Here is a 24,958-nt window from a genome sequence, read left to right as displayed (position 1 = left end):
GATGTAATAGCTATGAGGAAGATAGTCTTCCATATAAGGAATTTGATATCACAGGAATCAATGAGTTCGAAAGGAGAACGCATGAGTCTTGTTAATACCAGGTTCAGGTCCCATTCTGTGACTGGTGGCCGAATTGGTGGTTTTAGATGCATCAAGCCTCTCAGGAACTGAGTGACGAGAGGTTGTGCAGATATAGGTGCATCTCCTATCTTGTTATGGTAAGCTGAGATTGCACTTAAATGTACTCTAACAGATGAAGTCTGAAGACCAGAGTCTGAAAGATGACATAAATAGTCTAATAGAGAAGCTGTGGGGCAGGTGAAAGGATCAATAATCTTTTACCTACACCAGAATGTAAACCTTTTCCATTTTGACGAATAGTTCTTTCGTGTGGAAGGTTTGCGTGAAGCTAGAAGCACTTGAGATACTTTGGATGAAAGACTGAGTGGTTGTAAAATCAAGCTTTCAACATCCATGCTGTCAGGAGAGGGATTGAAGGTTGGGATGACGTAACCGACCCTGATACTGAGTTATGAGAGTGGGAGCGGCACCCAGGCGAATTGGATCCCTGATCGAGAGGTCTAGAAGTGTGGGAAACCATACTTGTCGAGGCCAATACAGGGCTATGAGTATCATGGACCCCTTGTCCTGTTGTAGTTTCACAAGTGTTTTGGTTATGAGCGTTTGGAGGATACACGTATAGTAGGCCTGAATTCCAAAGGCGAGCAAAGGCGTCCTTGGCTGGCTGGTTCTTTTGGTTGTGTAGAGAACAGAAGTTGTCTACTTTGCGATTGAGGTGTGACGCAAAGAGGTCTAGTGTCGGTTGTTGAAATATCCTGGACGCTACTGAGGGATCCAGGGACCACTCGTGTGGTTGGAACTGACGACTGAGTCGATCTGCTACTACATTGTGAATGCCTGGTAGATAAGTGGCCCGGAGAGAACATTGAGTGTTTCAGGGCCCAGGCCCAAATTTGTGCAGCTTCTTGACATAGGAGATACGAGCCCGTACCTCCCTGTTTGTTGATGTACCACATGGCCACTGTGTTGTCCGTTTGGATCAGAACAGTTTTATGTGAAAGGCAGTCCTTGAACGCATTTAATGCATAACGTATAGCTCGAAGTTCCAGGAAATTGATTTGGAAGGATGCTTCGAGTTGTGTCCAAGTTCCTTGGGTCTGGAGATTGTCTATGTGAGCTCCCCACCCCAAGGTGGATGCATCTGTAGTTAACGTTATTTGTGGGACTGGTTGTTGGAAGGGTAGGCCCTTGCACAAATTGTCCTTGTTTGCCCACCAGAGAAGGGAGGAACGTAATTGGTGGGTTACTTGAATTGGAGAATATAGTGGTTGAATGGCTTGGATCCACTGAGATCTCAACATCCATTGGGTTACCCTCATGGCAAGTCTTGCCATAGGAGTGACATGAACTGTGGAGGCCATGTGGCCTAGTATGGTTAGAAACTGATGAGATGTTACTTGTTTCTTTGAGAGAATCGAATTTGCCAGTAGGGAAAGTGTTTCTGCTCGATCTTTGGGTAGGAAGGCCCTTGAGAGTATGGTGTTCAATTCTGCGCCTATGAATTGAAAACAGTTGAGACGGTGTGAGATGGGACTTTTGATAGTTGATGAGAAAGCCCATTGAGTGAAGTAGAGTAATTGTTCAACTGAGAGAAGCCAGAGCTCCTTGTTGAGATTGACTTCTGATGAGCCAGTCATCTAGATAAGGAAAGACATGGACTCTTTCCTTGTGCAAATGTGCTGCTATTACTGCCAGACATTTGGTGAATACTCTGGGAGCAGAGGCTAGTCCGAATGGCAGAACTCTGTACTGGAAATGTTGATGGCCTACCATGAAGCGCAGGTACTTGCAATGAAGAGGGAATATAGGAATGTGAGCGTAAGCGTCTTGAAGATCCAGAGAACAAAGCCAATCTCCTGTTTGAAGAAGTGGAAGCATGGTGCCTAGAGAAACCATCCTGAACTTTTCTTTCCTTAGAAATTTGTTGAGATTTCTGAGGTCTAGGATGGGACGTAGGCCTCCTGATTTCTTTGGAATGAGGAAATATCGGGAGTAGAATCCTCTGCCCTGCTGAGTCCGGGGCACTGGTTGAACGGCCCTGGCTCTCAGAAGGGTGGATAATTCTGCTTGTAATTGAAGTAGTTGAGAATTCTGTTGTGGGAAGAAACTCGGTGGAGATTCTGGTGGATTTGAGAGGAAATTTAGTTTGTAACCTTGAGATACTATGGATAGCACCCATTGGTCTGATGTTATCTTGAGCCAATTTGTATGAAATTGGGATACTCATCCCCCTACTGGCAGGTGTGGATGAGGGTTTTGGGATTGAGTTTGCTCTCTGGTTGAAATTTCAAAATCCCGCCGCTGGGCCTGACGGAGGAGGAGGTTGCGTGCGAGGAGCTCTAGGTTGTCTTGTTTGGAGGAGTGGTGTTGTTGATGCCTAGAGGATCTACTCCTGGAAGTTTGGGAGCAGTATCTTCGTGGCCTGTAGTACGAACGCCTAGGTTCCCTCCGGGGTAGGCGTCGTTGTGGTTGTGTAGAGGTATCCTGAGGCATCTGGGACAGCTGACGTAATGTTTCAGTGTGGTCCTTTAACTGTTGAACTGCTTCTTGGACCTCATCACCAAACAAGTTATCTCCCAAACATGGCAAATCTACAAGTTTTTCTTGGACCTCAGGCCTGAGATCCGATGCTTTTAGCCATGCGTACCTGCGAGCTGTAATTCCTGCAGCTGCAGTCCTAGAGGCAGTATCAAAGCTATCATAAGCCGCTCTCACCTCATGCTTCCCTGCTTCTAGGCCTTTATTAACTATAGCCTGTACTTGTTCATGAAATTGTGCAGGTAAACAGTTTGTTAATTCCTCCATCTGCTTCCATAAGTCTCTCTGATACTGTGTCATGTATAACTGGCATGCAGAGATTCTGGAGTTTAATATTGCAGCCTGATAGACTTTCCTTCCTAAGGAATCGAGGAAGTGGTGGTCCTTACCAGGTGGAGTTGAGGAGTGAGGGCGTGTACGCTTTGATTTCTTCTGGGCAGATTCAACTACCACTGACTGATGTGGTAGTTGTGTCTTTTGGAAACCAGGTGCTGTTTGTACTAGATAAGTAGAATCCACCCGTTTATTTACTGCTGCAACTGTAGATGGATGCTCCCAGATCCTATGCTGGAGGTCTAATAGTACCTCATGAATTGGGATGGCCAAAACTTGCTTGGGTGGATCCACAAATTGAAGGACTTCTAGAGTATGCTGTCTAGTGTCCTGTTCTGCAGTTAACCTAAAAGGTATGGTGTCTGCCATATCCTGAAGAAAGTTGGAAAATGATAGGTCTTCTGGTGGGGACTTTTTTCTCAGCTCCGGTGGTGATGGCTCCGACGAAGTCCTCAGAAGACGTGTTTGAATCATGGTCATCCCAAGAATCCTAGTCATCATCCCTATAAGGGGATTTTGCGGCGGATCTTGGATGTAGATGAAGTCCTGATGGGCCTGATAACGGGTCATCGAGAGGCCGTGATGTAGGCACTTGTTCTCCTGCTTTTTTTGGCAAAGTGTCGATGACATTTTGGTAATTTTGTAGCAGACGCTGGAAGAAAGCTATATCTTGTACTTCTTGCTCTTCCTGTGGTGATTGCCTCGATGGGATTCGAATAGGTATCGACGTCGACGTCGAAGGTGGACGCCTCGGCGATGATACCACTGCTGGCGGTAACACTGAACTCGGCATCGAAGAGGTCGATGGCAGGTGTGTGTATATCGATGTCGATTTAGTTATTATGCTTGATGTCCACATCGATGTGTCTCTTGTCCTCTGTGTCGACATCGATGGGCCCACCGGCATCGACGCTGGGAGCATCGGCATAGACAAGCCTGTCGGTACGAACTGCTGGTCCTTGAAAGCCTGTAATACCGCTTGTCTGATTATTTCAGACAATTCCGGCATTACAACTGATGGTGCCAGAGCAGTTGAAAGCGGTGGCGGAGGCTGAGGTGCAAGATCCTGTGCAGAGCTCTGCAGAGGATCAGGTGTCGAAGACGGAGGATGAGGCCCAGGCGCCATGTTTCCTTGGTTCGTGGCCGCTTCGCCGTCGATGGTTCCTGGGTAGCGGTTTCAGACATCGATGACCGTGGATGCTTATGTTTTGACTTCTGAGTATCGACGGATTTTGTTGATCACTCCGAATGCGAGGAAAGGTCCCGGGCAGGATTTTTTAAGCAAGAGGCGCTTGGTCGTTCCAGCCGGAGACGACTTCGATGATGTCGAAGGGGATGGAAGGTGGAACAAATGTTCCATTTTCTCCAATCGAGTCTTGCGACTTTTCGGCGTCATCTCGGCACATTGCGGGCAATTATTTACCTCATGTTTGTCTCCGAGGCAGAGCACACATTCGATGTGCGGATCGGTAATAGACATTTTGCGAGAGCAAACAGGACATTTTTTAAAACCTGTAGCCATATTTCCCGTCGACAGCCGTCGAAAAGGGATGAGAATTCGTGAGAAAAAGTTTTCTTGCCTAAAAGGAAGGAAAAATGAGACAGAGGTACTCACCAGCTGGTGAAGAAAATACCCCGAGAGACTTGTGAGAGAGAATATCAAGAGAAGTTTGACTTTCTGTCAAGAATGTGTTGAGAGAATCTCAACGGCTCCTATCCCGCGATGCCTACAGTAGCACGGAAAAACAAAGACTGAAGAGAGCCACCTGTGGCAGAGAATATCATAGCATGCTGAGCATGCTCAGTAGGCACTCTGGGTGCCAGTCAAAGCTTTACAGAAACTTTGACAGAAGTTTTCCCGCTCTAGGGCTCCATCAGTGACGTCACCCATATGTGAGGACTAGCATCCTGCTTGTCCTGGGATAATTACTTTTCCTTCCATAGAATGAATTCCATTTAGCACTATCCTCTGTTGTCTATAATTCATTCAGTTTCTAATCTGGTCCAGCACCATAAGGGCCCAATCCCAGGCTACTCAGTTTATGAGTCTCCTCTATTCAGGCCAGTATCAAAAGCTTTATTGAAATCTAAGTAACCCATATTGAGCACAAACTCTTCATCCAATTCTCTAGTTACCTAATAAAAAATTGATCAGCTTTGCTCTACCCGAATTTCCTTGGTAAATCCACACTGCCTTGGATCGTGCAACTTGCTGGATTCTAGATACTCCACTACCCTTTCCTTCAATAATCTCCATTTATTTTCCTATCACGTAGATTAGATTTATCAGCCTTTAGCTTCCAGTTTACAAGTGCTATGTGAAAAGCTGCAGCCAAGCACCAGTGCCAACAACCGCGAATGAGAGGAAGAGACTTGGCTGCAAATCCTAACAAAAAGTGCCACTTAGGGATGGAGATCCTTAGCATTTATTCCTCAATTCAAAGAAAGAGGAAAGAAAAAAAATATAAGACAAAAAGAGCTGTTATCTTGTTGCGCCTCACCAGCACTTATGCACTTTATTAAGCTGCTAGCCTGGACTAGAATTGCAGTGCTCCGAGTGAGAGTGGGGTCACGTGACGACATCATGGGAGGGGGACGCTGGCACGACTGCTCATTAAAACGGACTTCTGGTCATCTGGGACTGAGCTGTTATCTTATTTTCAAAGAAAGCTCTTGAAAAGAATTAGTTTGGAATATCAGAAGCCAATTGAGGCCCTATTGATAAAGGTTCACTCTTGGTTTATCTGTACGGTTTATTTTCTCCCTGGCTATTCTTCAGAAGATTTATGCACAGACAGACTGGCCAAGATGCTGTCCATCCAGCCCAGACAGTAATGGGCTGTGAAGGTGTGGAGGGAGCTCCACGTTGCAGCCCTGCAGATTTCGGCAATAGGTACTAGCCCGGAAAGTGTGCTATTGACATAGCCATGGCCCTCACTGAGTGCGCTTTCACTCGGCCTCGAGCGGAAGGCCTGCTTGCTGGTAGCAGAAAGCAATATAGTCCGCCAACCAATTAGATAGGGTCTGCTTGCCCACTGCAAACTCCAAGTCGTGTTTTGTCAAAGGAGACAAGATTGGGTGGGCTGCGGTGCGGTCTAAATAAAAGGTGAGAGCACGCTTGCAGTCCAAGGTAATGCAGAGAGCCTGCTCACCTGGATGAGAGTATGGTCTTGAGAAAAGGTTGGCAACACGATGGACTGATTTAGGTGGAAGTCAGTCACTACCTTAGGCAGGAACTTAGAGTGAGTGTGGAAGAACCTTGTGTAAGGAGGATACGTCACTAGGGCCTGCAGCTCACTAACTGCGAACAGAAGTAACCGCTACAAGGAAGATGACCCTCCAGGTGAGGCGTTTGAACTCGCAGGAGTGCAGGGGCTCAAACAGAGGCCGCATGAGCCACGCAGCACTATGTTGAGGTCCCAGGCTACAACAGGGGTACATAGTGGAGGATTCAGTTGAAGTAAGCCTCTCATGAAGCACCCTACTAAGGGCTGCACCGAGACTGGGGTGTCTTCCACTCCTCGGTGGTAGGCGCTGATGGCACTCAGATGGACCCGGATTGAGGGAGTCTGTAGACCAGACTCCGAGAGGCACCAGAGGTAGTCAAAAAGCCTAGGTGTGGGGCAAGAGAAAGAGTCAAGACCCTCCTGCATGCACCAAGACAAGAACCTTATCTACTTCACTTGGTATGACTTCCGTGTGGAAGGCTTACGCGAAGCTACTAGCACTTGCGAGACATTATCAGAAAGGTCGAGGGACTGTATTAGCCTTTCAACATCCAGGCTGTTAGGGACAGCGACTGAGGTTCAGGTGGCGCAGCCTGCCCTGATCCTGTGTGATGAGGTCTGGCGAGGTGCCCAGGTGAATGGGCTCCTGGACAGAGAGGTCGCAGAGAATGGGAAACCAGACCTGACGCGGCCAATGCGGGGCTATTATTATTTAGGAATTTTTTTTATACTGATATTAGTGGTTACATCATATCGGTTTACATCTAACTGAAAGTAGAAAATAATAGAACAGGGAAGGGGAGGGGGACTGCAATTAAACAAAAAATAAAGGGAAAGAAGGGGAGAGAGGAACTGGAGTTTTAACTGGAGAGAGAAACATGTTAACTTAAAAAATTAAACAATTAATAACTTAGAGGCAGTGATGTAGCAATGGATTTAGTGCACGGGGGACCTAATCTGGGTACGCCTGTTTGAAGAGCCAGGTCTTTAGCTTTTTCTTTAATTTGATGGAGCAAGGTTCGAGGCAGAGATCCGTGGGTAGTGAGTTCCAACGGGTGGGGCCTGCAATGGAAAGGGCTCGATCCCTAGTGGAGGTGAGGTGAGCATTCTTAAGGGATGGGATGTGGAGAGTACCTTTCAGGGTTGCTCTGGTGGGGCGGTTGGAGGGGATGAAACGGAGAGGCTCGTCAAGCCAGTTGGAGTTGTGATTGTAGATGGATTTGTGTATAAGTCAGTCACTATGAGGATCATGGAGCTTCGGTCCTGCTGTAGTTTCATGAGAGTCTTGCCTATTAGCAGAATTGGAGGGTACGCATATAGGAGGCTCGCACTTCAGGAGTGGGTGAAGGCACCACTGCTGGTCCCATTCCTTCCTTGTGCAGGGAGCAGAATCGGTCCAGCTTGTGGTTCTGCGAGGACGCAGAGATCCATGTCCAGTTGACCCCACCAGCGGAAGATTCTGTCCGCTACACAGGGTTCAGGAGACCACTTGTGGGGTTGGAATGTCGGGCTGAGGCGGCCCGCTACAATATTCTCGGTGCCTGCCAGGTGGATGGCCCGCAGGAACATGGAACGTGACAGGGCCCAGGCCCAAATCTGTGCCACCTTTTGGCAGAGGAGATAACACCCTGTGCCCCCTTTTGGCAGAGGAGATAACACCCTGTGCCCCCGTTTGTCCACGAACCACATGGCCACCTGGTTGTCTGTCTGGATCAATGCGACTTTGTTGGCAGGCAGTCCTGGAATGCGTAGAGTGCATACCGCATCACCCGGAGTTCCTGGAGGTTTATCTGGCAGCGAGCCTCGGCTTCTAACCACACCCCTTGCGTATGTAGGCCATTGACATGGGCTCCCCAGCCTAGGTTGGAGGCATTCGTGGTCAAGGTCATCTGTGCAGGCCGGGGGCTGAAAGGGAAGTCTCTTGCTCAAGTTGGATTCTCGCGTCCACCAGGCGAGGGAGAGCTGGAGAGGTTTGGTTATCTGGACCAGTGCCGAGAGTCTGAGTGGCTTGGTGCCACTGAGACTGTAGGGTCCATTGTATGATCCTCATAGCTAGGTGGGCCATTGGGGTGAAGTGCACCAATGATGCCATGTGACCCAGCAACTTCAGGAGCAGGTGGGCAGAGGCTGTGTCGCTGGTGATGGATGATTGGGCCAACTGGCCAAGGTGGCTATTCGTTCGCTGGGAAGGAATGCCTTGGCCACCATGGTGTCCAGGTCTGCCCCGATGAAGTTCAGTTGCTGGACGGAGTCAGCTGGGATTTTGGTTAGTTCACGAGGAACCCCAGTGACTGGAGGTGGCTCAACATCACTTTCAAGGACTGAAGAGCTCCCACTTTCGAAGAACTCTTGATGAGCCAATCATCAAGAGTTCCGGCGCAAATGTGCTCCCACCATTGCCAGGCACTTTGTGAAGACCTGGAGTGCGGAGGCTAACCCGAAGGGGAGAACCCAGTATTGGAAGTGCCGGTGGCCTACTACGAAGCGCAGACATTTGCATTGAGGTGGAAAAATCGCAATGTGCGTGTAGGCATCCTGTAGATCCAGAGAGCAGAGCCATTCCCCTTGATGCAGAAGCAGAAGTAGGGTACCCAATGATACCATTCTGAACCATTCTCTGTGAAGGAACCTGTTTAAGGTCGCCTGTTCTCTTTGGGATGAGAAAATACCGGGAGTAGAACCCTCTTCCCCGATGAGCCCGGGGAACTGATTCCATGGCACTGGACCATAGCAGGAGCAGGAGCGAAAGTTCCAACTCTAGGGTAGATGCATGTTCCACGAGACTCCACGCCGGGGAGGGTGGAGTCTGGAGAAACAGTGAGGAGATTCAGGCGGTAACGTCATGCTTCGATGGATAATACCCATCAGTCTGTGGTAATTGGGAACCAATTGTTTATTTATTTAGATTTTTGCACTTTTCAGTGCTTCAAAGTGGATTACATTCAGGTACTGTATGTATTTCCCTATACCCAGAGGGCTTACAATCTAAGTTTGTACCTGAGGCAATGGAGGGTAAAGTGACTCACCAATGGTCACAAGGAGCGACAGTGGGACTCGAACCCTGGTCTCCTGGTTCATAGCCCACTACTCTAACCACTAGGCTACTCCTCCAATTGTTGACGAATTGGCAGAGACGATCTCCCACAGGTGGGTCGGACGGTACGGGCAAAGGGGATAGGTTTCTGCTGTCTGAATGCCAGTCAAAAGCCAGCTGCAGGCTAGGTGCTCTTTCCTGGCGAGGATGGCCTCTTTGGGAGGACCGAGCTGTATGAGCATGGGAGACCGGAAGGTAGTATATCTCCGTTGCCTGTAAAACTGCTTCTGAAAGCCTAGGGCCTGTTAAACTAGATAGGTGGCATCCGTTTTCCTATTGACTGGAGCCACAAAACCTGGGTGTTCCGAGACGGTGAAGGAGGTCCAGAAGAACTTCATGCATCGGGACAGCCATCACTTCTTTAGGAGCGTCCACAAACTGGAGGACCTCCAACATCTTGTGGCAGGCATCCTCTTCTGTTAAAAGTTGGAAGGGAATGGTCTCTGCCATCTCCAAGGCAAAACTCGCAAAGGAGGGATCCTCCGGAACATAAGAACATAAGTGCGGTCTCTCTTCTGGCAGGGAAGGCTCTGACACAAGGTCCTCTGAGGCCTCCGAGGATTGTTCAGAGGTGGCGTCTTCCCATGGGTCATAAGGGGTCTCCTTCCTCACCGGCAAACTGCCTGGGTCGAGGAGGGAGGCTAAAACCCAGAGTATGGTGCGCGGGTAGCGATGGACAGTGACGTGGAACAGACAGTGGTGGCGCCGGCATCGAGGGCACCGGGACCTGCAATGGACGTCGGGGCACCAGGAGGCCCGATGGCCTGGGATCTGACATCGGCGGTACCGTCCGTGGAAATGGGCGAGGAGCCGCATCTTCCTCCTCCAAGGAGCCTAGAGTCGGGATTGAGATGTGAGGAGGCACTGGTGGTGGGCAGGGCACCGAGGGGCCTACCGGCATAGGCTGCATCAGCAAGGCACCGAGCAGCACATCCAGCGTTTCCAGCAGAGGCGCCAAAATGGAGAGCGCCGGTTCTGATGACGGTGGAGGCGGCTGGAGACTCCGAAGGGCATTAAGCACTGCCTGTTGAACCACACGGTCCAACTCCTCTTGGAACGAGGGTGCGGACAAAACCGACCCTGGAATAGGAGGCAGGCTGGGTATCACAGGAGTGTCCACGGGGGTCTGCGGAGGCTCGGTGCCCGGCAGCAATATTGGTGGGGAACGCCCTGGACACCTGGGTCCAGAGGACGGGGCCTCATTGGAGGGGGTTTGGCCACGGCCTATGCCGCTCCTCTGTTGATGCCAGCACCGGATAGTGATGACAGTCTGTGCCAGTGTCTATCCTTCCCATGGTGCTCAGCCCAGTCCTTTTCTGGCGCCAAGGAAGACGATTCTGAAGTCTTCCAGTGAACCAATGCCGGTGAGGGGCGATCTCCCGGCTCCTTGATCCTCTCGGCGGGGCTTCGAAGGTGAAGGTTTTATGTATTTATGACTATTTTCTTCTTTTTTGGAAACGCAAATGTTCTTAACTATACATTTGTTAGCATTTGTAAACCGATGTGATGTGTGTACACGAACGTCGGTATATAAAAATCAATAAATAAATAAATAAGGTCCTTAGTCAGTTTGATCCCCACGACTAGACGCACCCGATGCCGGAGTCGATGGAGCAGATTGTTTGGAACCAAACAAGTGCTCCATCTTGTCCAGGCAGGTATGCCGGCCTTTGGGGGTCATCTGAACACAGCTGGGACACCAACTGACGTCGTGGGAAGGCCCAAGACACAGATGTTGTGTGGGTCTGTTATGGACATAGTTCGCGGACACTCCGGGGACTTCCGAAAACCAGTCGCCATGATAAAAAAGGGATGGCGTGTGGTCAGTGGCCATTAGCCACCGGGAGGTAGATGCTTGAGAACAGACCACAAAAAAACCCACGAAACTGATTTACCGAGTGCCGGAGGAATCTGTTTGCGAAAAACTTGAAGAAAACTTCGAATTGTTCTGTGAGGAAATTGTGAGGACAAAAGTTCTCACAGAGCTCCACTAACCGTGAGGCAACTGCTCCACGGAAAAAAAGAGACTGAAGGGGGACCCCCATGTGGCCACAGGGTTGGTGGCATGCTGGGCATGCTCAGTGTGCCAGTCAAAGTTCTAGAAACTTTGACAAAAATGTTCCGTGACAGGGCTCCATCTGATGATGTCACCCAATCTGCTTATCCTGGGAGAAATAACAACACCTTTTTTCCTGGCATTATGCTGGAAGGGGGAGTGGAGTGAGAGTGAGAAAGAGTGTGAGAGAGCGCCAGCCTCTGGGGTGGCACATATTTTCATTTATTTATACCATTGTAGGAGGGTGAACTAGTAACTCAAGGTTAGGTTTTGGTGGTGGTCTAGGGTTTGGGGGGCAGGTTTACATGCACAGTCAGAGGTACAAACAACACAGCACAAATCAGTGAAGCTTTGATGTGATTCGGAGTGAGGAAAGGATGAGATTTTTACGATGTACTCTCGCCCTAGCTTGATGGCAACTAGGTAGAGTGCGCATCAAGGTAGGGTGAGAGTACATCGTACAAATCTCATCTTTGTGTCCCTTTCCTCACTCCAAATCTTCACTGATGTGAACTGTGCTGTTCATACCTCTGACTGTGTATGTAAAACTTCTCCCTCAAACCTTAGACTACCACCAAACCTCACCTTGAGTTACTAGTTCACCCTCCTACAGTAGTATAAATAGTTGATTAATAAGAGAGCCTTATAAAGAGTCTCTCTCTCTCTAGCTAGGAGAAGTTCCAAACCATGGAAATGCCTGTCTGGGCACTTCACAAGACACAAAGTGAAAATATCATGGGTGTGAAAAAATTGAGGTAAAAATACCTATGCGAAGTGCTAAAATAGTGCACATTGTGGTAACTAAAAAATAACACCCCCCCTTTTTTTTTTTTAATCACAGGTGCTATTCATGTGAAATTTATAGCAAAATGATTAAACTAGGCAAGACTTTGCTGTGTGTTTCTGAAATAAAACACAATAGCGAGGGTACAGTTCTGTTTTTTAGGTATCTGTCCTCAGATATGTTCTGAAGAATGGAGTGAAGACCTTACTCCGGTTCATCAGTGCAGGTTCACAAGAACCTTGGAACACATTTGGGTGGATTTTCAGGGGTCCACATGCCGGGCGAATTTTCAAAGAGGCCCGGCCACGCGCGTAAACGCTGGTATGCGCACAACTGCCGGGCCGGGACAGCGCCATTGATCTTCAGCGTGGGGACCTTAAGTAAGTTATAAAACAAAAAAAGAAAGAAAAGGTAGGGTTTAGGAGGTGGGGAGAACATAAAACATGCCATGCTGGGTCAGACCAAGGGTCCATCAAGCCCAGCATCCTGTTTCCAACAGAGGCCAATCCAGGCCATAAGAACCTGGCAATTACCCAAACACTAAGAAGATCCCATGCTACTGATGCAATTAATAGCAGTGGCTATTCCCTAAGTAAACTTGATTAATAGCCGTTAAGGAGGAGAGGGGAAGAGGAAGGGAGTATAGATAGGGGGGTAGGGAAGTTCCTTCCCAGTCCGTTCCTTAATTGGAGTGGACTGGGAAGGCCCAAATGCATTGCTGCGAGTAAATTGCGAAAGCCCCCCCCCCCCTTGCGTGCGCCGGGAAGTGCGTGCACACGTTTGAAAATCTACCCCATTCTTTGCAGAACACAAGAACACTATTCATTCATTGCATGGTAGAGCGAAGAGGAAACAAGCAATAGTACAGCCAGGGCACTAATCTGGCTCAAGGTGAAGCTAGTAAAGTCCCCACGATCAGATCAGTTTCTGTATCTAAAACCCTTGATGCTGTTGCTCTGGTTCTGAACAAATTAGCACCTAAAGTACATCATAAGTGAAAGAAATACAAAGGAAGGTTAGCTGACGAATGTCACTGCAGAGCATAAAACCACAAAAGAACAAATGCAGCCTCTTTCCACTGTTTGTTCCTTAAAGATCTGATTTTATTATATTGGGCACAACATAAGATAAAATATTAATAAACTAATGAACCCGTTCATACTGGCAAACGAAAGAGAAGAAATCCCAGCGCCCTCTCCCCTCAGCCTTGGGGCTGCAGTGCATCCTATAAGGGCGCATGTCAGGAACTGTAAAGGGTCTGCAATAAAATCTAAAAGGAACAAACCTGTACTGAATATGTGCTTTTGGAAGTGCCCTAGATAGGAATTCTATTTCTGGCAATAATTGTAAGATGCTGGTATACTTGTTTTCCTATTACACAATGTCTTGCACAGCCACATGCGTTACGTTTATAGACAGATTTACAATTGGAAAGGAAAAACAAAATGTCTGTCTTGATATTAAGATTAGCTTTGAACAGAATGGAAAGCAATCAGCTGCACTCTTCACATTGCAGCAAATATCCATGTCCTTCCCATACTGCTTTGGTGAATAAAGTCCATGGGTCAGTTTCTCCAGGGAGCAGGCCATTCCCAGTACACCAAGCCCGACTTCAATACCAACTCTGCGGTTGCAGGTGTTCTACATTTGCTACCTTCTCTTTCAATTCCATCATTCGTCATCATCATCCTCATCTTCCTCACCATCAGAAAGCGACGTGCAAGCCCGGATCTGGCGATAACGATCAAGCCACTTCTCTACCATTTGTGTAACAAGAGGGTGGTTACGACGACGAGAACTTTTCTGCATAGCAACCAACACACCCCCTTCTGTCACACAGCAGTCCAGCCATGTCCGAAGCAATTTCTCCTGCTGCTCCTCATTACCCATCTGTTAAGGAAAAAAGAAGCATGAACAATTCACACTGCACTGAGAGTGAGGTATGCCCCTTCATGCACAAAGTTTACCTGACATCCCCATAGTGCTCATCATGCCCCTTAAATGGGCCACAGTTTGCCCTTGCTGAAGAAAATAAGTTTAGATCAGACAGTGCTGTCCAATTTCCAGCCTGTATCACCAATTCTCTCTCCTGGCAAAATTAAGGGCATTGTAGTTCGAGGACTATTTGGATGAGCATGAAATTTTAGATCACTACAATTTGGGTTTCGTCCCAATCATAGCACAGAGACATTATTAATGTCAAGTCTTGCTAATTATCAGTGAAGCTTTAAAGCCGATAAGAGATGTGCCTCAGTATTTTTTTTGACATATCCATATTTGTCACTCTCAATCATGAGCTTGTCGTAACTACCAGATATAGAGATTTATGATGTTGTGTTAAAATAGTTTAAGTCCTATCTTACAGAATAGTGTCAGTAGGTTATGGGTAAACAAGTATTTTCTAAATGGTTTTCTCTAGGCTCTGAGGTGCCTCAGATCTCCTCTGACTCTGCTTTCTTAATACCCGAGATTGCTTTGCAGATTGTCGACTAATTGGATATTTTCTATTGTCTGCATGCAGACGACATACAATTTTCAGTCTCTTTTACATCCAACTGTCCCTGTTGCACTAAAAAAGGTTACTGCATATATTATAGCCATTAAGCAATGGTTATTTGCAAACAAATTGATGCTGAGTGTTGGGAAGATGGAACTGATTGTTCTGTCACAATTCCCATGTTTTAATGTCCCGCAATCTCTGCAAACTGGGGAATGAGTGATCACAATATCTGCCCAGGTTAAGTATCTGGATGTGATTTTGGATTCCTTGGTGTCTTTATGCCCACAGATAAAAGCTGTTGTGCAGGGTGCTTACTCTAAGTTATGCATATTGAGACAGCTGAAGCCCTTCCTTAATCCAGTTGATTTTAGAATGGTTCTACAAGCTTTAATGCTCACCAGACTAGATTATTGTATGCAGGATACGTTGGGCTGGTCCCAAAAAACAAAGCGGAAGCTGATCCAAGGTGGCTAGCAGCAATGAACACGAAGAGATGGATCGGAAAAAAGGACTTTTATTGAATCTTGCCCGACTATGTCCGAGTTTCGCTCTTCTAGGAGTTGCCTCAGGGGCTTATCAGCCCCTGAGGCAACTTCATACTTCAACCCGTCCTCTGAGATTAGCGCAAAGAGGGACTCTTAGAACACCTACATTCAAAACCTCCTTTAGTAAAAGAGCCTTTTCCACTGCAGGCCCCAAACAGTGGAACCTGCTCCCACCGGACCTTAGGCTGGAACAATGCCCAATTACATTCAAGAAGAGACTTAAGACGCTACTATTCAGACAAGCCTTCCCATAACACTCGTCCTTGCCTCATCCTCCACGGACCTTCTCTTCCTAAGCTCAGATGCCTAAGCACTTTTTCTTCCGCTGCCTAAGCTATTTAATATATGTATATTAGTTTCATTAAATCTATGGTAACCCTCCGCTACCCTCCCCCCCATCTTCCAACCCCCCTTCCAATCCCTCATTCCTACTCCCTCCCTCGGAATACCTTGTTACCCCAAAAAGCCAACTCTTATCAGTTCTTACCAGTTTTCACACGTTACTCCCCATGCTTACGCTGTATCCAAGTTTTTCTCTCCCCCTGTTCTATGTAAGACAACTTTGTCACTGTTTTATGGTTGCAATGTAAACCGGAGTGATAATTAACTCTGTTATTTGAACTTCGGTACAGAAAAGTTATAAATAAATAAATCAGCCACACCTGTTGGCTCTTCCAACAGGTATTGAAAGTTTGATCATCTCATACACTGAAGCTGTGTATGAGAAGTATACTCACTGGTTGAAAACATACTATTGTGGTGATTGTTTCAACGCCAGTATGTATACACTTCTTGTCAGCAGCAAGGATGCAGCGCAACATGGAATATATCAGTTCAAAAAAATAGTGTGCTCGTGGAAGAGCCAACAGATGTGGCTGATAAGCCCCTGAGGCAGCTCCTAGAAGAGCGAAACTCGGCCAGAGTTGGGCAGGATATGTTGGGCTGCCAGCCTCAATTTTGAAACCAGTGCAGAACACAGAACATTTATTTAAAACAGTTTTAGTCTGCAATCCCCAATATTCTTGTCCACAGTGGATAATATATTATATTCATAAACATAAAATCACAAATAAAAGCACACACACATCAAAAATACATGCTAAATAATAAATTGTTACAGCAAAGAAAGCAGATTTGCTTACCTGTAACAGGTGTTCTCCGAGGACAGCAGGATGTCAGTCCTCATACATGGGTGACATCATTCGATGGAGCCCGGCACAGAAAACATATGTCAAAGTTTCAAGAATTTTGACTGATCCTCTCTGAGCATTCATTATACCATGCATCCAAGTGGGGTCCCTTCAGTCTGATAACACAGAAGTATAAGAAAAACCCACAAAGTGGAGACCCAGCTCCAACAGGAGGTGGGCGGATCTCAAGGGGAGTGACGTCCTTCTGTCCTCGGAGAACACCTGTTACAGGTAAGCAACTCTATTTTCTCCAAGGACAAGCTGGATGGCAATCCTTACACATGGGTGAATCCCCAACAAAACAGGAGCACAACTGGTGCCAACAGGCTCCAACAACTATATATTTGTTGGCAAAAGGCCTTTTTTGAACATATCTATATCTATCTATCTATCTATCTATCTATATATATATATATATATATATATATATATATATATATAAACATAGAAATGACGGCAGAAGATGACCAAACGGCCCATCCAGTCTCCCCAGCAAACTTTTGCACTTGTTTTTTTCTCATACTTATCTGTTACTCTTGACCCTTAGTAACCTTTTGGTTCTATTTCCCATTCACCCCCGCCATTAATGTAGAGAGCAGTGTTGGAACTGCATCTAAGTGAAATATCTAGCTTAATTAGTTAGAGATAGTAACCGCCGCAATAAGCAAGCTACTCCCACGCTTATTTGTTTACCCAGCCTGTGCAATTCAGTCCTTGTTGGGTGTCTGAATATAAATCCACTTTTCTTCATTCCCCCCGGCCACTGAAGCAGTGAACTGCGCTGCATATGTATTTCAAGTGAAGTATCAGGCTTAATTGATTCGGGTAGTAACCGCCGTAACAAGCAAGCTACACCCATGCTTATTTGTTTACCCAGACTATGTAATTCAGTCCTTGTTGGTTGTTGTCTGTACATAGATCCACTTTTCTTCATCCCCCCTGCCACTGAAGCAGAGAGCTACGCTGGATATACATTGAAAGTGAAGTATCAGGCTTATTTGGTCTGGGGTAGTAACCACGGTAACAAGCAAGCTACTCCCCGCTTTTTTGTGAATGCAAATCCTTTTTTCCACATTTCCTTTTGCCGTTGAAGCTTAGAGCAATGTTGGAGTCACATTAACCGTGTGTAAGTTTATTGAATAAGGGTATTATCTCCAGGTAGTAGCCATCATTCCCACGAGCCACCCTCTCTTCATTCACATCCTCTAGACTTTATGGATTCATTGTGTTTATCCCACACCCCTTTGAAGTCTTTCACAGTCCTGGTCTTCACTACTTCCTCCGGAAGGGCATTCCAGGCATCCACCAACCTCTCCGTGAAGAAATACTTCCTGACATTGGTTTTGAGTCTTCCTTCCTGGAACTTCAAATCGTGACCCCCTGGTTCTGCTAATTGTTTTCCAAAGGAAAAGGTTTGTCGTTATCTTTGGATCATTAAAACCTTTCAAGTATCTGAAAGTCTGTATCATATCACCTCTGCTCCTCCTTTCCTCCAGGGTGTACATATTTAGATTCTTCAATCTCTCCTCATAAGTCATTTGATGAAGATCATTCACTTTTTGGTCGCCCTTCTCTGGACCGCCTCCATCCTGTCTCTGTCCCTTCAGAGATACGGTCTCCAGAACTGAGCACAGTACTCCAGGTGAGGCCTCACCAAGGACCTGTACAAGGGGATAATCACTTCCCTTTTCTTACTCGATATTCCTCTCTCTATGCAGCCCAGCATTCTTCTGGCTTTAGCTATCGCCTTGTCACATTGTTTTGCCAACTTCAGATCGTTAGACACTATCACCCCAAGGTCTCTCTCCTGCTCCGTGCACATCAGCCCTTTACCCCCCATCGAATACAGTTCTTTCGGATTTCCACACCCCATATGCATGAGACTGCACTTCTTGGCATTGAATCTCAGCTGCCATATCTTCGACCACTCTTCCAGCTTCCTTAAATCCAGTCTCATTCTCTTCACTCCTTCCTTCGTGTCCACTCTGTTGCAGATCTTAGTGTCATCCGCAAAGAGACAAACCTTACCTTCTATCTCATCCGCTATGTCACTCACATAGATATTGAAGAGGACTGGTCCCAACACCGATCCTTGTGGCACTCCGCTTAACACCGCTCTCTCTTCAGAGTAAGTTCCATTTATCATCACACATTGTCGTCTGTCCATCAACCAGTTTGCAATCCAGGCCACCACCTCGGCATTCACTCCTAAGCTTCTCATTTTATTGACCAGCCTCCTGTGCGGGACCGTATCAAAAGCTTTGCTGAAATCCAAGTAGATGGCATCGAGCCCTCTTCCTCAATCCAATTCCCTAGTCACCCAATCAAAAAAGTCAATCAGATTTGTCTGACAGGATCTTCCCCTGGTGAATCCATGCTGCCTCTGGTCCAGCAATTCTTCCGACTGTAGATAGTTCACTATTCTTTCTTTCAGCAGCGACTCAATTACTTTTCCCACCACCGAGGTGAGGCTAACCGGCCTGCAGTTACCAGCCTTTTCTCTGCTCCCACTCTTGTGAAGCAGGACCACCACTGCTCTTCTCCAATCACTCGGCACCACTTCCGTTTCTAGGGATCTATTGAACAGGTCACACAGCGGACCCGCCAGCATATCTCTGATTTCCTTCAGTATCCTGGGATGAACCTCATCAGGTCCCATGGCTTTGTCCACTTTCAGTTTCCCCAGCTCTTCCCACACATTCTCCACTGTAAACTGAGTTACATCTACTCCACCCCCCTCCAGTTTCTTGTTAACTAGTGAAGGTCCTTCTCCTGGGTCCTCTTTAGTGAACACCGAATTGAAGTTAGTGAACACCGAACTATATATATATATATATATATATATATATATCTACCTACACTAAGAGGAGGCCCGCCTGAACAAAAACAATGGGCCCTAGGTGGGAACAGAGTTCGGCTCTACACCTCAGACAAATTCCGAAGGACAGATTGGGCAAACCTGCTGTCATTTCTGCAATCCCTGTACAAACAGTAATGTGATGTGAATGAGTGGACGGAACTGCATGTCACGGCCTTGCAGATCTCTTCCATGGAGACTGCTTAAAAGTAGACCACTGATGCTTCCATGGCTCAGACAGTGTGAGCCTTGACAAGACCCACAAGATGCAATCCCACCTGGGCACAACAGAAGGAGATGAAGTCAGCTAGCCAACTGGATAGCATCTCTTTGGCAATGATGAACCCCAGCTTGCTCTGATCAAAAGAAATAAAAAGCTGAGTGGACTGTCTATGGGCTTCTGTCCACTCCAGATAGAAGGCTAAGGCTCTCTTGCAGTCCAAACTGTGCAGGGTTTGCTCACCTTGGTGAGGATGAGGCCTAGGAAAAAAAAATGTTGGACAGACGATTGACTGATTAAGATGGAAGTTCGACACCACCTTAGGCAGGAACATAGTGTACATGTGCAAGATCACCCTATCATGAAAAAAAGTTGATTTAAGGTGGATAAGTCACCAAGGCCTGGAGTTCACTAACCCTGCCTGCTGAATCGACCGCCATCAAACTATGACCTTCCAGGTCAGGTACTTCAGGTCACAGAAGCATAGTGACTTGAAAGGAGCTTTCATGAGCTGAGCTACAATCACACTGAGGTCCCATGAACAGCAGGAGGCCTTAAGAGAGGCTTCAAATGAAGCAGACCCCGCATGAAATGTATAACTATAGGCTGTACAGAGATGGGCTTTCCTGCTACACAATGGTGATATGTGTCAATCGCACTAAGATGAATCCTAACCAAGTTGGTCTTGAGATCAGCACTAGAGAGATGTAGAAGGAAGTTAAGTAGTTTTTGTGTTGAGCAGGAGAAAGCTTTCTGGAAGCTACAAGGACAAAACCCACATCTTCTGAGAGGTTGAGGGTTGCAGAATCAACCTTTCAACATCCAAGCTGTGAGCGAGGGGACCTGGAGATTGGGATGCCATAACCTGTCCTGATCCTGAGTGATGAGAGCCGGGAAAGTCCCCAAACTCATCTATTTCCAGATAGATAACTCCTGGAGGAAAGAAATCAGATCTGTCTCAGCCAATGAGAGGCTATGAGGATCATAGTCCCTTTGTCCTCCCTGAGCTTCAACAAAGTCTTCGCTACCAGTGGAACTGAAGAATATGAAAACAGAAGGCTCTGACCTCAAAGGAGGGTGAAAGCATCTGAGGATACCTTGCTGTCTCTCCTATATATGTAACAGAAGCGGGACCTTCTTGTTCCAAGAGATCACCAACAGGTCCACATCTGGGATCTCCTGGAGGCAGAAAGCCTGATTTGCTAACTCTTGATCCAGGGACCACTAGTGGGGTCTGAAGGACTGACTCAGTCTATCCACCACCCCATTTTCCAGACCAACCAGATAAGTGGCCCTGAGTGCCATCCCATGAGAGAGGGCTCACAACCAAATCTGGACTGCTTTGACACACAGGAGTTACAGCCTGTACCTCCCCTTCTGTTGTAGTAAATCACCACTTAATTGTCTGTCTGGATCAACACAATTTAGTCGGACAGCTAATCTCTGAAAACCTAGTGCATGTACCTTATTGCCCGGAGCTCCAGGAAGTTGATTTGAAACAGATGTTCCCAAGTGGATCAAACGCCCTAGATGCTAAGCCCATCTACATGCGCTCCCCATGTCATAGTGGGCACATCCATTGTCAGAATAATTTGCACCAGAGGAATTGAGAAGGAATCCCCCCTGCACCAAACTGGAAATTTCTCGCCACAAGGACCAAGAGTCCCAGAATGACTTGGATATGGCCCAAGGATCCTGAATGGCCTGAAACCACTGAGATCTTAGGGTCCATTGGGCTCTTCCCATGTGCAGGCATACCATAGGAGTAACATGCATGGTTGTGGCCATGTGGTCCAACATCCTCGGCATGTGCCATGCTGTTTGCTGGCTTGCTTGGATCTCTGCCACAATGGCCATAATGGTGATAATGGCAGATGAAATTTAATGTGGATAAGTGCAAGGTGATGCATATAGGGAAAAATAACCCATGCAGGAAGCCCTTGGCCTTCTGTGTAGCAGAACTCAGATGAACAACAATTGTAGTGATGAGCTGAGTTGAGACTTGTGGTAGTTGATCAACCCTAGTGACCCCAGCACCCTAGTGGTCACCCTCATGGACTCCTTGATCCCTGCCTGAGAGGTGCTCTTGATCAGCCAATTATTCAGATAAGGAAACATGTACACTGAGTCTGTGAAGATGCACCAGTACCACAGCTAAACGTTTTGTAAAGACCCACACGGTGGACTGTAGCCCAAATGGCAGAACACAGTACTAGAAGTGTTGGTTTCCCACCACAAATCTGAGATAGTTCTGGTGACTGGTGAAGATCTCAATGTGAGTGTGTCTTAGATTGAGAAAGCAGAGCCAGTAGAAAAGGAATCAAGGTGGCCATTGAACATTTATCTTTTTAGAAATCTGTTCAAGGCCCTTAGGTCTAGGACTAGACGGAGTCCTCCAGTTTTCTTTGGAATCAGGAAGCCATCTTTGATTTTAGGTGATTTTAATGTTCATATGGATGCTGAAATTTTAGATTCCACGGGTGCCACTTTATTTGATTCCTTAGAAGCTATGGGCTACAATCTTTCTTCTTGGGCTCCTACCCATAAAGCTGGTCACGCTCTGGACTTAATTTTCTTTAATGCCAATCTTTGTAAACATATTACTAAGAATATTACCCACGTTCCCTGGTCTGATCACTTTTTGATTTATTCTAAAGCTCAATTTGATTTCCCAGTTAATTATAAACAAAATGAAACATCACTTATCTCTTTTCAACTTAAGCCAAAATTAGAGGATTTGCTTAGTGAATTTCAAAATTTTAAGCTTAGTTCTGGGATCAATAATACACTCAATTTAACCTCTACTTGGTTAACTGAGTGTATAAATGTTGCTAATAAACTATGTCCATTTAAGACTAAGGAAATTAAACCAAACCATAGTCACAACTTATGGTATACTAATGAATTAAAAATACAAAAGCAGGTATTAAAAAAACTAATTACGTTGGAGAAAAAATAAAACAGCTCAGACCCTAGGTGCATATAGATCAACTTTACACCGTTAGAAAAAAGTATTGAGACTGTAAAAAAAGTTTTTTTTCAAAAAGAAAATTGAAATTTCCTTGAATAACCCTAGAGAATTATTTAGGATTGTCCAAAATCTTACTAAATCTCCAACTCGTGTTGATGGATTATCTGAAAGTAAATGCAATGAGATTGCTTTATTCTTTAAAAATAAAATAGATACTTTAATTTCTAGTAATATTCATCATGGAAATCAGGAAGTCGTTAAGAAGATAAAACTTGGATCTCTTTTGACTGTTTCATCTTTGGAAATTGAATCCCTTATAAAAAGGTTAAATCCAGCGAAACATCCTCTTGATGCAATTCAAGTTCTTTTTCTTAAACCCACTGCCGATACTATAGCTCCTTATATAGTGGGCATTGTAAATGCATCTCTATCGGAAGGTGTCTTTCCTGATCAATTAAAGAATGCAATAATTAAACTGATTTTAAAAATACGTTCCTTAGACAGTACTCAATTAAAAAGCTTTAGACCAATTTCTAATTTACCGTTTTTAACAAAAATTTTAGAAAATGTTACGCAGAAACAACTTGATCACTTTTAAGAATCCAATAATATTTTATTCCCTAATCAGTTTGGTTTTAGAAAAATGTTTATACAGAAACCCTTTTAATAGCTCTTATGGATACAGTTTTAAGAGGTTTTCACACCGGAAAAAGTTATTTTTTAGTTTTTTTAGATTTATCGGCTGCATTTGATACCGTAGATCATGGTACTTTACTAAAGCACTTAACTGAAATTGGGATTAAGGACACTGTTTTAAATTGGTTCACTTCTTTTCTCAATAATCGATCATATCAAACCAGGCCATATGAACCTGGCAAGTACCCAAAAACTAAGTCTATTCCATGTTACCGTTGCTAGTAATAGCAGTGGCTATTTTCTAAGTCAACTTAATAGCAGGTAATGGACTTCTCCTCCAAGAAGTTATCCAATCCTTTTTTAAACACGGCTATACTAACTGCACTAACCACATCCTCTGGCAACAAATTCCAGAGTTTAATTGTGCATTGAGTAAAAAATAACTTTCTCCGATTAGTTTTAAATGTGCCACATGCTAACTTCATGGAGTGCCCCCTAGTCTTTCTATTATCCGAAAGAATAAATAACTGATTCACATTTACCCGTTCTAGACTTAAGAACATAAGAAAATGCCATACTGGGTCAGACCAAGGGTCCATCAAGCCCAGCATCCTGTTTCCAACACTGGCCAATCCAGGCCATAAGAACCTGGTAAGTACCCAGAAACTAAGTCTATTCCATGTTACCATTGCTAATGGCAGTGGCTATTCTCTAAGTGAACTTAATAGCAGGTAATGGACTTCTCCTCCAAGAACTTATCCAATCCTTTTTTAAACACAGCTATACTAACTGTACTAACCACAACCTCTCATAATTTTAAACATCTCTATCATATCCCCCCTCAGCCGTCTCTTCTCCAAGCTGAAAAGTCCTAACCTCTTTACTCTTTCTTCATAGGGGAGCTGTTCCATTCCCCTTATCATTTTGGTAGCCCTTCTCTGTACCTTCTCCATCTCAATTATATCTTTTTTGAGATGCGGTGACCAGAATTGTACACAGTATTCAAGGTGCGGTCTCACCATGGAGCGATACAGAGGCATTATGACATTTTCTGTTTTATTCAGCATTCCCTTTCTAATAATTCCCAATATTCTGTTTGCTTTTTTGACTGGCACAGCACACTGAACCAACGATTTCAATGTGTTATCCACTATGATGCCTAGATCTCTTTCTTGGGTTGTAGCACCTAATATGAAACTTAACATTGTGTAACTATAGCATGGGTTATTTTTCCCTATATACATCACCTTGCACTTATCCACATTAAATTTCATCTGCCATTTGGATGCCCAATTTTCCAGTCTCACAAGGTCTTCCTGCAATTTATCACAATCTGCTTGTGATTTAACTACTCTGAACAATTTTGTATCATCTGCAAATTTGATTATCTCACTCGTATTTCTTTCCAGATCATTTATAAATATATTGAAAAGTAAGGGTCCCAATACAGATCCCTGAGGCACTCCACTGCCCACTCCCTTCCACTGAGAAAATTGTCCATTTAATCCTACTCTCTGTTTCCTGTCTTTTAGCCAGTTTGCAATCCACGAAAGGACATCGCCATCTATCCCATGACTTTTTACTTTTCCTAGAAGCCTCTCATGAGGAACTTTGTCAAATGCCTTCTGAAAATCCAAGTATACTACATCTACCGGTTCACCTTTATCCACATTGTTATGAACTCTGCCCACGGGTTCCCCCGCGAGCAGGCTCACTCACCACTCTGTTTTCTTCGCCGACGTGGCAGGACGCCACCGTCAGCCTGCCCACGCGGCCCGGAGGCCGCCTGCGTCTCTCCTCTTCACCGCGGCCGGAGCTGCGGACTTTTCCACCTTCTTCTGGGCCCGGGACCGCCCCCGTTGTCGACTGCATATTCGCGGCGCTAAGGCCGCAGCCCCGGGCGGAAGTAGCGGCTGGAGCCGCCCC

The 24,958-nt window shown here is 45.8% G+C and overlaps 1 protein-coding gene across 3 annotated transcripts in view; it reads right to left on the bottom strand.

The window, feature by feature from the left end:
- Positions 1 to 13,207: 13,207 nt before the first annotated feature.
- The window catches only part of ZRANB1 (zinc finger RANBP2-type containing 1), a 309,172-nt gene continuing 297,421 nt past the window's right edge, over positions 13,208 to 24,958 (bottom strand). For all 3 annotated transcript variants that reach the window (XM_029610613.1, XM_029610615.1, XM_029610614.1), the window contains one exon: positions 13,208 to 14,003. In XM_029610613.1, the coding sequence (XP_029466473.1) occupies positions 13,785 to 14,003 (219 nt within the window). In that variant the 3' untranslated portion in view covers positions 13,208 to 13,784. The remainder of the gene's footprint in view (positions 14,004 to 24,958) is intronic.

Source organism: Rhinatrema bivittatum, chromosome 7, assembly GCF_901001135.1.
Source record: "Rhinatrema bivittatum chromosome 7, aRhiBiv1.1, whole genome shotgun sequence".
Taxonomy (NCBI): Eukaryota; Metazoa; Chordata; class Amphibia; order Gymnophiona; family Rhinatrematidae; genus Rhinatrema; species Rhinatrema bivittatum.
The sequence above is the reverse complement of the archived record's forward strand: the minus strand, read 5'-3'. Positions and strand labels throughout refer to the sequence as shown.